A 13,890-nucleotide genomic window follows, 5' to 3' on the forward strand; every position below is an offset into this window, starting at 1 on the left:
GGAATGTTTGTGAGTATGTGGAATACAAAGAGAGCAAGGATTCTAGGAGAGTGAGATTGAAGTGGCTGACCATGAGTTCCAGGATGTGAAGCCAGGCACTTGAACCTAGATCTGAGAAAGTAAGCTGAGAACCCAGGGAGAGGTCAAAGTGAAGTGAGGATACAGAATAGGTTCATCGAAGAAGGAAGAATAGGTAAATAAATTGTGCTATATTGATATGTAGGAAACGATGAAAAGGGATGAACTTGAGCTAATGCTGAGCAAGAGCAGCAAGTTGCAGAGGAATATCATGTATGTAAAAAACATGTGAAACAATTCTGTTTATTTCCAGACTTTACTTTAAGCCTCTTTATCAATATTTTAGGCAAAATTCTTACCAGCTTGTTTCTCTGGTCTCCCAACTGAGATGGATTAGAAATAGCAAATTAAAAAAGGTTACCCTGTTAGATGCAATAAATGACCCACTAATGAAGATGGAAGAGACACAGAACTACTAAATTTGACACAGAAAAGGATCAACAGCATATGAATTTAGGTAAAATTAATGCAGGATAAACAGTCTTATGCCTAAACAGTGCTGAGTACCCCAGTTAAGGTAGCTTTTGATAACTGATATTCATGATTAAGACTTTGTGCCATCAAAAATCCATTTAAATTTTATTTGTATATTATTTATATGAAGAGAGGAGACTATGTGATTATTTTAAGATTTTCATGGAAATGGTTATGATTTAAAAAATTGTTTTGGAAACTAAAAGGGGTAAGCTTCATGTATTTGAAAAATTCTCTTATGTGGAACACTTGATGGTTGTTTGAATGAAGAATTACTATACTGCAAAACAGAATATGATAGTTTGAGAGATACATGACAATATATAATTGTTGCTTGAGATATATTAATATTCTTTTTTGGTTTCTTGACAGATTGTTTAACGAACAAAAGTGAAGAATTATCAAATAGCACGGTGTACTTCCTCAGTCTGTTTAACCTCACCTTGACCTGCTTTGAGCATAACCTTCAGGTATTTTATATGATACTTGAAATTAAAATGCTGCCTTGTACAAATGAATAATATGATTCCAATTGTTATAGCATTAATTGTTGATATTTATCCACACACACAATGTAGAGGAGTTAGTGGACCTGGATTTCTGCTAAGTTCTTCCATTACCAGCCCTTAGGCAAATCATCAAAACTTTAGTTTTCTTATTTGTAAGGTGGAGATAGTAAGATCTACCCTGCCTACCTTCAAGTCTTTTGTAGTGAGGATCCAAGGAGATAATGAGTATGAACACATTAACTGAGGCATGTGGTTGTTTAATTAAAACAGTGTTGTTCTGACGGTAATTTACCCTGACTTTGTTTATGCAGTAAGGTGTTTTGCAATGCAGTGTGATTTGTATACAGGAAGCTTATTCTTTGCCTCAATATTTGCTTAAATATGTTTTACCTACTTTAAAAGTAAGGTAACTTTGAGTATTGAATTATAATACAAAAGGTAGCCTTTAAGAAACCTACCTTATTGGTTTTTGTTTTTTCCACCTCTGACCCTTGAATGTTGGTATTGGAACTTCCCAGGTGGTGGTGAGGGGCGAGATTGGAACTCTGGTAAACTCTAGTTTTGAAACTTGCTTAACAAGTAAGGAATTCCCACAAATAGATGTAAACATGTTTAGGATATAGGTATGTATGATTTCCTCTTTAATAAGTGTGACAACACAGAATTATGAATTTCCCTGAGGATAATAAAAACTATTAGATGAGCATTTCCCCAAATATGTTCTGCAAAATGTTAATAGATGGCCCATAAAAAACAGTGTTCTAATAAGGTTGGGAAATGCCTTACTACAGGACTTCAGAACTTTAGTGGACTAATGTACCTTGTAAAACTCCAAATGGTAGTTTTTGTATACAGCATTTACCAAACCTGTTTGACGAGGAACTCTTTGGTTTAGGAGAAAGTGTTCTGATGAATGAATTTTAGGGAAATTAGCATTTTTCCTGGGATGATAGTCACAAATATTTTTTCCTAGTTTGTTGTTTGCCTTTTTATTGAGCTTTTCTTTTTGTTATGAAGAAAATTTTAATTTTTATGTTGTTAGATTTATCAAAAATTTTTTAATGGCTTGCGGATTTTGTGTCAAACTAGATGTTCTTTTCCCACTTTGAGATTATGTTTAAAATTTATCCTGTGATTTCTTTTAGTACTTTTATGGTTTCATTTTCTATATTTAAACATCTTTTATCTATCTGAAATTTATTTTGGTGTAAGTTGTGAGGCATAACTCCAACCATTTTTTCCTGATGGCTTCTTGACTGTCCGAACATGATTTACTAAATAAATCCATGGAATGAATTTTAGAACCAAGTGCAAAAAAATCAGTCATTTTTAGATTTTATTGAATTGCATTGCATTTTAGAATTATCATCTGGAAAGAATTGACATGTTTAGATACTGAGCTTTCCTATCTAGGAGTATAATATGTTGTCTATTTTTTTAATTGTAAAATAGACAGAATATAAAATTTACCACATTATCATTTTTAAGTGTACAGTTCAGTGGAATTAAGTAATCTTACATTGTTGTGCAACTGTCACCACCGTCCATCTCCAGAACTTCTTCATCTTCTCAAACTGAACCTCAGTACCCAGTAAGCGGTGACTCTCCATTTCCTCCTCTTCTAGCCCCTGGAAACCACCGTTATTCTCTATTTTTTAATGTCCTTTAGCACAGTTTTACTTATTTATTTCAATTTCATATAGTTCTTAAACATTTGTTAAGTTTATTCCAAGGTCTTATATAGTTTTTGGTGCCATTTTGAATGATATCTTTTCTTCCCCTGCTACAGATTTTAACTGGTTACTTTCTTTTAAAATGTTTTGTTTTGGAATAATTTTAGATTTACAGAAAAGTTGCAAAGGTAGTACAGAGAATTCCCGTGCATCCCTGACCCAGGTTCCCCTAATGTTAACCTTACATTATCATGGTACATTTGTCAAAACTAAGAAATCAACATTGGTGCATGACTGTTAACTAAATGCCAGACTTTATTCTGATTTCACCAGTTTTTCCACTAATGTCTTTTTTTTGTTTCAGGATCCATTCCAGGCTAGTACATTGCATTTAGTAACTGGTTACTCCTTAAAATTTCTATCATATATATAGCTACATTTCCTTTCATATTCCAAATGCTGTTTTTGTGACTCCTTTTTTCACTCAAGTTTTCTTTAGGCTTGTTAAAGGTACATTTGTTTTTATTGATCTTTTCAAAAACCTGCGTTTGGCTTTATTAGTTTCTGTTTTATTTTTCTTAATGTGTGTATTTATGCTTTTGCATTTATTAATTCCTCTTATATTCTTTTGGTTAATTTTGTCATTTTTCTAGTCCTTTAAATTGAATTGTTAATTTATTTTCAACTTTTCTTGCTCAACAATAAAATAATTTTCAGACTGTAAGTTTATAACTTTGGGCTTTCCAATAATAGATTCTGATATGAAGGGGTTGTATTTTCATTTGTTTCTAAATTTTAATTTTGATTTGTTTTTTGACTTAAGAGTTCTTTGGAAGGTTATTTATTTATTTTTTTTTTGTGTGAGGAGATCAGCCCTGTGCTAACATCCGCCAATCCTCCTCTTTTTTTGCTGAGGAAGACGGCCCTGGGCTAACATCTGTGCCCATCTTCCTCCACTTTATATGGGACGCCACCACAGCATGGCTTGCCAAGCAGTGCGTCGGTGCACGCCCGGGATCCGAACCAGCGAACCCCGGGCCGCCGCAGTGGAGCGCGCGCACTTAACCGCTTGCGCCACCGGGCCGGCCCCTGGAAGGTTATTTTTTAATATGAGTGGCGTGATTTCTTTTGTTCATTTGCATTTGTACATCTAAAATTTTAATGGAGTTGTGACTAGTAAATGTAGCCTATCTACATTTTGGAATTTATTGAGATATCTTTGTGATGTAATAATCAATTATTAAAAATGTTTCGTGGGCATTTGAGAAGAACTTGTGTATAGGATACGAAGTGATATATATCTCTCTCTCTCTCCAGTTTTAAGCAATTATTTTTGATATAGTCACTTTTACCTTTTGGGATTTTTTTTTTTTTTTTTTTGCTGAGAAAGATTTGCCCTGAGCTAACATCTGTTGCCAATCTTCCTCCTTTTTGCTTGAGGAAGATTCACCCTGAGCTAGATCTGTGCCAGTCTTCCTCTATTTTGTATGTGGGTTGCTGCCACAGTATGACAGCCGATGAGTGGTGTAGGTCCGCACTCGGGAACCGAACCTGGGCCGCAGAAGTGGAGCACACCAAACTTAACCACTAGGCCTTGGGGCCAGCCCCAGGACTTCTTTTTTTTTAAGAGGCAGTCTGATCTTCTTTTATCCCAGATCTTTGCAAATAAATGTGACAAGCGATGTGCATTATTTTTTCAATCTTTTTATTGTAAAAAGATTTCAAACTTGCAGAGATGTCATAAGAGTATATAATGAAGACTCATATTACCTAGATTCAAGAATGATCAACATTTTGTCATATTTCCTTTATTTATATATGTGTGAATATGTGCATTTTATATTTTTTTGCTGTAGCATTTGCAAGTTATAGATATTATGACATATTACTCATTTAATTTTTAAAAATTTTAATTTTAGAATAGTGTTAGATTTATAGCAAAGATGGTACAAAAAGTTCCCATATACCTCTCATCCAGTTTCCCCTATGTTAACATCTTTTATTGCTGTGGTACATTTGTTACAACTGAAAAACCGACATAGGTGCATTGCTGTTAACTAAACTCCAAAGTTTATTTGAATTCACTAGTTTTTCCAGTAAAGTCCTTTTTTCTCAGTCCAAGTCACTACATTTCATTTAGTTGTCATGTTTCCTTAGTAAATTGGTTTTACTCGTGGCACTTCTGACACCAAATGTGTGGGGGTTTTCCCACACCAACAACCAATTCTCTGATCCTCTGACACCAACTAGTTGTCCTATAATTCAGTATATTCTGACACTAGCTACCATGAATTAGCGTCTGAGTCCACAGATTTAAGTGCTCAGCCTCCCAAGACAGCCCCATTGCAGATGCCAGTCACAAACAGGGTGCCCAGGTTACTCACACTTCTGTCCGACTTGGCTACAAAGTTGAGGGGTTTTCACAACTTGCCCCCTTTAGGTTCAGTAATTTGCTAGAATGGCTCACAGAACTCAGGAACACTCTTTACTTATGTTTACTGGTTTATTGTAAAGGATCCACCTCAGGAACAGCCAAATGGAAGAGATGCACAGGAGAAGGTATAGGGGAGGGGTGTGTATGCAGAGCTTCCATGCCCTCTCTGGGTGCACCACCCTCCCAGTGCATTGATGTCTTCACCAACCTGGAAGCAAACTCTCCAAACATTTAGAGCTTTTTGTGAAGGTTTCACTCTGTAGGCATAATTGATTAAATCATTGGCCGTTGGTGATTAGCTCAGTCTTCAGCCCTTCTTCCCTCCTCAGAGGTCAGGAGTGGGACTAAAGTTCTACTCCGTGATCATGCCTTGGTCCTTCTGGTGACCAGCCTCCATCCTGAAGCTATCCAGGGGCCCCCAGCCACCAGTCATCTCATTAGCATGCAAAGGACAGTCTTGTTGGTCATATATTCCAAAGGTTTTAGGAGCTGTGTGCCAGAAACCAGGGACAAAGACCAAATACCTATTTCCCGTTGTACCACACTTAGTCTCCTCTGGTCTGTGACACTTTCTCAATCTTTCCCTGTTTTTCTTGACTGACAATTTTGAGGAGTACTGGTCAAGTATTTTGTAGAATGCCCCTCAATTTGGGTTTGTCAATATTTTTCTCATGGTTACACTGAGACTGTGGGTTTGGGGGAAGAACACCACAGAAGTGAAGTACCTGTCTCATCACATGCTGTCAGAGGTACATGCTGTCAACATGATTTATCCCTGATGATGTTAATCTTGATCACCTGGACAGGGTAGTGTTTGCCAGGTCTCTTTCATGTAAAGTTGCCTTTTTCTTAGGGTTTTGGCCCTGCGTAGCTGAGAGGATGCTGGGGCCCTGGGGAAGACTGGTTGTAGGGGAGTTGGGACTAAAAATTCTGTTTTGAACATGTTAAGTATGAAATACCTATTAAACATCCAGGCTGAGGTGTCAAATAGTGTTATAAATGAGATTGGAGCTCAGGGGAGAACTGTTAGCTGGAGATAGAGAGTTGAGAGTCATCGGATACAGATGGTATTTAAAGTCGCAAGACTGGACATGCGTGAGTGTAGATAGAGGTGATAAAGAGGCCCCAAGGACTGAGTCCTGGGGAACTCCAGTGTTTTATAGGGGTGTGTGTGTGTGTGTTTGAGAGGGGAGGGGAGCTAGCTGAAGAGATAGGTGATAGCAGTGAGATTGGTGATACTGGCTGTGGCAGTGGCTTTTAGCTCAGTGATTGGGCAGGGATGTGGGTTTAAGGTCCAGACCAGATCCATCTTGGGGAGTAAGTGTTTGCAGGTGGCTTCTGTGGGAACCTGGACTGTCTTGGTGGCTTTGGAAAGACTGCTTTTTTGTGGGTGTCCCCACAGGCAGGGTGGGGCTTTTATTCCAGCGTCCTGCATCTCAAGAGGACCGTGTGGGTGGTTGCAGAGGATAGAGGTTCACAGGAGACTGTGGTCCTGGCTAGTTTCTCTGGGAGTGGTGTGGGAGCAATAACACAACCTTCCTGTGATCAGATGTGCGTGTCACACCTTTATGTTTTATGGGGCTATTCAAGTGCCTGGATTTACCCTTTTCTTGAATCTCTTCAGTAAAGAAATCAGGAGACAAGGCATATGCTGATGTCATCATCTTCCCAGAATCCCATTTCCTCATTTCGTTTTAAATGCTGCAGAGCTTTTTATTGCTTGGCTCTGCTACCATTTATTTAGTCAGTCCCCATGCTGATGGAGATTTTTGTTTGGTTCAGTGTTTTACTATTACAAACACGGACAGTCTTTTTTGATATAACTTGGAGTATTTGTATGGGTTTATCTGTCTGGTAGATTCTTAGAAGTAAAATTTCTATGTCAAAAGATACATGCATTTTAAGTTTTACTATATAGTGGCTAAATTACATTCCCCCATCAAGGTTCTAGGCTCAATTTTTGATTGGACACGTTTAGTTAAATGCACAATTGTTTTGTGAAAAACAGGCAATGGGCTATTTCCTGTGGTAGTGCTAAAGGGAGACTTGGTTTCTCTGTCAAATAGATGGTGAAGATACCCTTGGGGGGGCTACATCAGTTTAATTCCTTTAATTTTCCCTTTTCTCTTTCATTCCAATATTCAGTTAATATCATTTTTCCAGGCTACAGGTAAAGAATAAAGGGAATAGAAAGCAAAGGTGTGAACTGACTGGTCAGCATACTTGTTCTTGAAACGACAGTGTCCATCCTGGAAGTGGAAAAGATTGAGATTCACTAACATAATATCTTGTATGTCATATCCACTACCTTGGTTTTAGTTTATACAGTTCTTTGGTATTAGTCCGTTTTTGTTGCCTAGAAGGGCCTGGATTACAAGTCTTGGGGTGAGAGGGTTAAGTGGGGATGTAGTTTTGGTGCGTTTTCCTTTCCCATTAATAAAGTCATCTTGATCTCAATAAGGCAGACTTCAGTGTTGAAGTTGGCACAGGCAAGGGCATATTTTATTTATTCAGTGAGAGTAGAATAGATAAGAGCAGACATATAAATGACAAGATAATTTAGGAAATTTATGGTATTTAGGTATCAGTAATTTGGCACATGAGCTAAAGTTGTCCTCAGTTAACAGAGGCTAATGCAGTGGTTTTCAAAATTTAGGGGCAACTAGAACGTGCCAAATATTTTTCTATGTGCTTTACATACCAGGTCTGTAATCCTTGGGACCTATAATACAGGTAGTGGCAGCCCTATTTTGTAGATGATAAAACTGAGGCTCGGATTGAGTTAGCAATCTGCCCAACATCACAGCTCAGCACTTGAACATGCTATATTGTTTCTGTCCTCTAGCAGAGCAAATTGCTTACATTAAAGAGATGTAATGTTTATTTTGTGTGTTACATGTGCCTTTGACATTTTAGGAGAGCGCATGCAGCCTTCTACAGTTAAGAAATTATTCAGAAGTTTGCAAAAACTGTCACGAAGCATACAAAACTTTGAGTAATCTGTACAGTGAAATGCAAAAAATGAATGAACTTGCGAACAAGGCTGAACATGGGAGACATTTATGCATTGACGTGGAGGATGCAGTAAGTACTTTGCTTCTGATATGATACATATTTTGCAGTGTTGTTGAAAGTGCCTTCAGTATTATCATCGCTTTTAGGGGTATATTGGAATCTGCATGTGTTGTCTTCAACCAGAAATAACCAGTTATAAAATAGTGAAGTTTTAGAATATCCTGATCTGTCAAATTAAAATGGAAATTAATCAGGTACTTCATAAGTGAGTTGATAATTTGGTACATTTTGTGTTTTAAGTTTGATAACGTGTGTCATTTTCAGAGGTGTGGGCATTGTTATATGTTTACATTTCAGTTTCTTGTGCAGTTGTTGCTAATTCAAGAAGCCTCTAGGTTTTGCTACTAGGTGTTTCTGAAGCCATTCCTCAATTACTTTCTATCTCATTGCTTTGTTCATTTCTTTATATCCATTACCATCTGAAAATTTTTGTTTGTTTACTTATTTGTAGTCTGTCTCCCCTCACTAAAGTATAAGCCACATGAGGACAAGGACTTCATGTCCTTTTTTGTTCCCTGTTCAATGTTTAGAACCGTGCCTGGCATATAGCAGGCCCTTAGAAATATGTATCGATTGAATGAATGGTCAACAAAAAAGCTTTTTTCTCCGTTGTATAGCCTGCCTTTACATGGGGCACCACTAGATGGCGATCATGTCTTTCTATGGGAATATGATGCCTGTGTATGGAGGCATTAGAGAAAACTGAGAAATTATTGACTAAAAGTAGAGAATGCGAACTGAAAATTGATTAACTTAATGGCTGAGAATGATGAGCCTGATTTATCATAGCAGCTCAGAGGGAACTATAGTGGATCAATAATATTCAGGATGGTAAAAAGGGCTTAAAATGGACCACTATGGGGATTTTTATTTATTTTTTACTGCTCTGTTCCTAATGTCTAGACTAGTACCTGGCTTCTAGTAGGCTCTCAATAAATAATAAATATATATTTTAAAAATAATAGTCTATTTAATTGTTTTTAAAATAAAGAAGAAAAATGAATATTGGTTCTATGACATAAGTTGGATTACACAGGAAACAACATGACCCCCTATTTTAGAGCATCCTTCTTGCAATAAGCAAAACTTATAGTAAGTATACAGTACACCATTTGCAAACCATATCTCAATTAAACAAAAGCCAGACAAGAACAGTTTTCTACATTAAATTTGATAGTTTCCTTATATCATTTAGCCTGTTTGGCAGAAACCATGAGCTCAATGAAAGTGGGGTACTGCTGCCCCTAAATGTATTATTTCTAACGTATGCTGCTAAGATATTAACATTGTCTAATAAAGTTTCCGTGACTCATTAGATATTATGTACTTAAAAATTATTTGCCACGAGTATGAATCTCTTATAATATCTTAGATAAGATATTAAGAATTTCATAGATATCATCTCTTCAAGAGAAGCCCTTTGAAGTTGATATTTTTATTTCCATTCTAAAAATATTGCAATAAGCTCAGTGAGATTACATATGTAACTTGAAAAAAAAGTTTTTGTTTTTGTGAGCCTGTTTCCCCCAGTATTATTGAGGTATAATTGACAAATAAAATTGTAGTATATTTAAAGTATATGTAATGATTTGATATAACTATACGTTGTGAAGGGATTCCTACAGTCAAGTTAATTAACATATCCATGACCTCATATAGTTGCTCTTTTAAATCTTTTTTAATGAGTGAAGTATAGTCTAACTATATTCCTATTGATACAAGTTCTCTGTTTGAAATCTATAAAAGGTTGACATTTTTTGGACAGTATTATGAATTTAGAATATGAAATTTCTATGTGGATATAAATTTATACAATGGCTAATTGTGAACCAGCTTATTTCCCTGGCAGAAGAAATTGTCCTTAACTATCAATAGATTTTTTTAAGGGATGTATATTTAGTCTAAATTCTGGGTGCCTGTGAAGTTATTAACAAAATAACTGTATGGAATTTAAGACAAATTAAATATAAAATAGAGTAATATTATTTGTTATTTTCCAGATGAACATTACTCGAAAACTTTGGAGTCGAACTTTCAACTGTTCGGTCCCTTGCAGTGACACAGTGCCTGTAATTGCTGTTTCTGTGTTCATTCTCTTTTTGCCTGTCGTCTTCTACCTTAGTAGCTTTCTTCACTCGGAACAAAAGAAACGCAAACTTATTCTACGTAAGTTTCTTTTTACAATTGTTCATTTATTTAGATGAAAACCTGTATTTTAGGAGCCGGCCCTGTGGCGTAGTGGTTAAGTGCACGCGCTCCACTGCTGATGGCCCGGGTTCGGACCCTGGGCACGCACTGTTGCACCACTTGTCAGGCCATGCTGTGGCCGCGTCCCATATAAAATAGAGGAAGATGAGCATGGATGTTAGCCCAGGGCCAGTCTTCCTCAGCAAAAAGAGGAGGATTAGCATAGATGTTAGCTCAGGGCTGATCTTTCTCACAAAAAAAAAAAATAATAAAAATAAAAAAATACAGATGCCTGGGTCCCACTGCAGACCTTCTAAATCATAACCTCTACTCTAGTTTTGAGACCCTCTGAAGTAGGGAGATTCCTGGTTATCCAATGTAAGATACTTTCGCTATGGCGTGATTGTTTTTCATTTCTGGAACATGAAAAATATTCATGTTTAACTATAAGTACAAAACATATTACCAAGTCAAATAGCCATGATTTTCTTTATTAACCCTAATGACTCAGGCCACTTAGCTTCGTAATCAAAATTGATTGTACATATTTTATTAGCAGCCATATATGTTTGTGTATATATTTGTGCACATGTGTGTAATACACAACTCACTTTTCTTTGTAAGACATTTAAATGTAATTTTTTTTTCACATTACAGAGTTATTTCACTAAATTTAGATTTGGATTTCTAACTTAGACTTTTAAATATATAATTTTATTATTATACCTTATGGCACTTCCATTTTTTCGAGTAGAGTACTTTCACGTCTGTTACATATTTAAGGTTGTGATGTTCAAGATGATATAAATTATGTCTGTTTTATTTGGTACTGCTTCTAACAAAGTTATGTGCAGCTTCTAACAAAGTTATGTCTTTTGGGGTTGGTAGAAAAAAATAGACAGGTTTTAATTCTTAGAAGATTGAATCTATTCAGATTCAAACATAGAATTAGAAGAGGAATAGTATAGTTTACATAAAAATAATGAATAATCATATTTAGAGAATTAAATGTGAGTTAAAATATAATACTTTTGATTTATCTAGCCAAACGTCTCAAGTCTAGTGCCAGCTTTGCACACGTGCAAGAAGATTCAAACTGAAACCTACAAAATGGAGAATTAGCATCATATCCCATGGATGAATGGTAGAAGACACAGCTTGGTCCAAAAGAAGATAAACTATGATTTGACAAGTCAAGTTCTTAAGAAATGCAAGGACTTCAGATTTATTTTTAAATAAGAGTTTTCAATTTTTCTTTCCTTTTCCACCCCCTTTTAAGGATTTGGGTATTTTTAATTTCCAGGCATTGCAATGTTGTCTATTTTAAAGTATATTTGTTAACAATAACAAAAGATGTAAGAACAATCTTTGTTTTGTTTTGTAGGCGTGTTATTACTGTTTGAGACTTCTGGTATCTCCTTGTTAACATGTTATCTCAAGTAGCAAAGTTTTTGAAAACTAACATTTAAAAATAATCAGTTATAGCAAAGACTTTGAAAAAGAAATATACTTGCCAAAAAGTAGCAGGTCCAAAGATTAAATTACTCGCCATTGCAGTATTATTGTTACATATATGTGTAATATGTCATATATTACAAATAATGTGTAATTCAATCTCTAGTTTCCTTAAAGTCATTTTTGAAACCACTAATTATAAACCTCCCTAACAATTTTTAAAAGCAGGAAGACACATTACATTTATCTCTGTAAAAAGATTTATGGTAACTGGTTTCTTACTTGACTTTTATAAATAGTATTTTACACCTTATTTTTGCCTTTATTTAATAAGTAATTTGAAATCACTGGACTGCTTTGTTATATTCAGGGCGAGATGGATTCTTTTTATACCAGGGATTTGCATTGTGAATTACATTAAGTTATTTGGCAATTTATAATTTATTACTACTTTAAATCAAATGTAGCATTATCACACTGTATTTAAATTGTGATTTTTTAATAGAGAGTTTCTCTTGGGATATATGGAGATTTTTGGAGGGGAGAGAAAGGAAGAGTAAAAACTTAAGTTTCAGAAAATAGTCAGGGACCTGAAAGGATGCTCATTATAAGACTGTTGAATAGTTCATATTGAGGGCAAGAGTCAGAATGAGTCTGATACAAAAAGCAGTTAGGTTAAGATGATGCTTATTTTTTTCTAAATTATTTAAATTGGATAAAGCGATATGATTGAGATGAAGTCACATATTTCACTGTCAGAAAACAAATTCTGTTTTGTAACATTTGTATCAGTCTTTAAAAAAAAGCTTTGTTTCAGAATTGTTCATAATTTTTTCCCTCAGGTTCTTAGTGTTAGGTGTTTCATTTGTTAATTCTTTCTTTGCTTTCTTGGTGGATATAGACTTTGTTTTACATGTTAAGAACATGAAGGCTGCTCTATATAGAAACGAGTGTTTGGTTAAATGGTACAAGAATTTGAATCCCTTTATATACTGTAAAATGCTCTATAGAGAGACAAGAAAGTGTTTTTATTATTTTTTTAATGTTTACCACATTTGCAGGGTGAAAGAGAAGGCTCATCTTTGAATATGTACCATATCTAAAAGCTGTGACAGTTTTTCTAGTTGTCTGTGATCCGTTTAAAATGTAAGTTTGTTCTGCTGTCCCTCTTCACACTGCTGATGCTAATAGCACTCTCTGATTTGAAGCATATAGTTGAGGGCCACTGAAAGCAATCTTTCATTAATGCAGATAAAACCAGTTTACATGCGCACAGTTACAAAATGGAATATTCGATTCTGTAAGTAGTGACTCCTTGAGCACCTTTCATTATTATGTATTTCTAAAAACCGTTGCCTTTTGGATATGGTTGCTAATAAGCACTTTAAAAAAGAAAAGGCAGCCTTTACTGTTTTTCTGGTTGAGTTGTTGCTCTTTAGAAGTAGCATCAGCAATAGATTTCAAAAGTAAGTATTAAGCACTACACTAAAGTGTGTAAATATTTCATTTTTTAGTCATATTGAAAAATTCTTTGTGTAGTTCTGAATTCTGAAACACACAGCATTTATGTGTGCACAAGAACATCTTTAGTTTTTTTGACACTGAAATAAAGGAAGTAGCTTAAGAAAATTACAGTGCTGTATTTGATTTTTAAGCACATTTTAAAACTTCAGATGTAATTGAATATCATATTTCGGTTTTTCAGGTATTGAGTTTAAATGCCTACTTTAAAAGTACCATCTCTCTTATAATTTTGCTGCAAATAAAAATGTACTTTTGGATTATTTATTTATTTTTGTTGAATTTGAGAAGTAGAAATAGCATCAGCTGTCTTCAAGTATAATTCTAAATCAGTGAATACACCAGAGTTTAGTTGGTAAATCTTACTTCTAATGGGACCGGTATTTTCTAAGGTTTCGTGGATGGGCTGCACTTTTTATGGCAGTGTACTTCTTAAAAAGTGAAATATTTTCCCAGAGCAACATTGTAGTTGGGGTTGCATTCC

At 35.3% G+C, this 13,890-nt stretch overlaps 1 protein-coding gene across 1 annotated transcript in view; it reads left to right on the forward strand.

The window, feature by feature from the left end:
* Positions 1 to 13,671, forward strand: part of OSTM1 (osteoclastogenesis associated transmembrane protein 1) — a 33,092-nt gene extending 19,421 nt beyond the window's left edge. Inside the window, exons 3-6 of the mRNA XM_058566515.1 lie at positions 925 to 1,022; positions 8,085 to 8,252; positions 10,244 to 10,409; positions 11,475 to 13,671. Coding sequence (XP_058422498.1) covers positions 925 to 1,022; positions 8,085 to 8,252; positions 10,244 to 10,409; positions 11,475 to 11,530 — 488 coding nt within the window. The 3' untranslated portion in view covers positions 11,531 to 13,671. The remainder of the gene's footprint in view (positions 1 to 924; positions 1,023 to 8,084; positions 8,253 to 10,243; positions 10,410 to 11,474) is intronic.
* The last annotated feature ends 219 nt before the right edge of the window (positions 13,672 to 13,890 follow it).

This window comes from Diceros bicornis, chromosome 23 (assembly GCF_020826845.1).
Source record: "Diceros bicornis minor isolate mBicDic1 chromosome 23, mDicBic1.mat.cur, whole genome shotgun sequence".
NCBI lineage: Eukaryota > Metazoa > Chordata > Mammalia > Perissodactyla > Rhinocerotidae > Diceros > Diceros bicornis.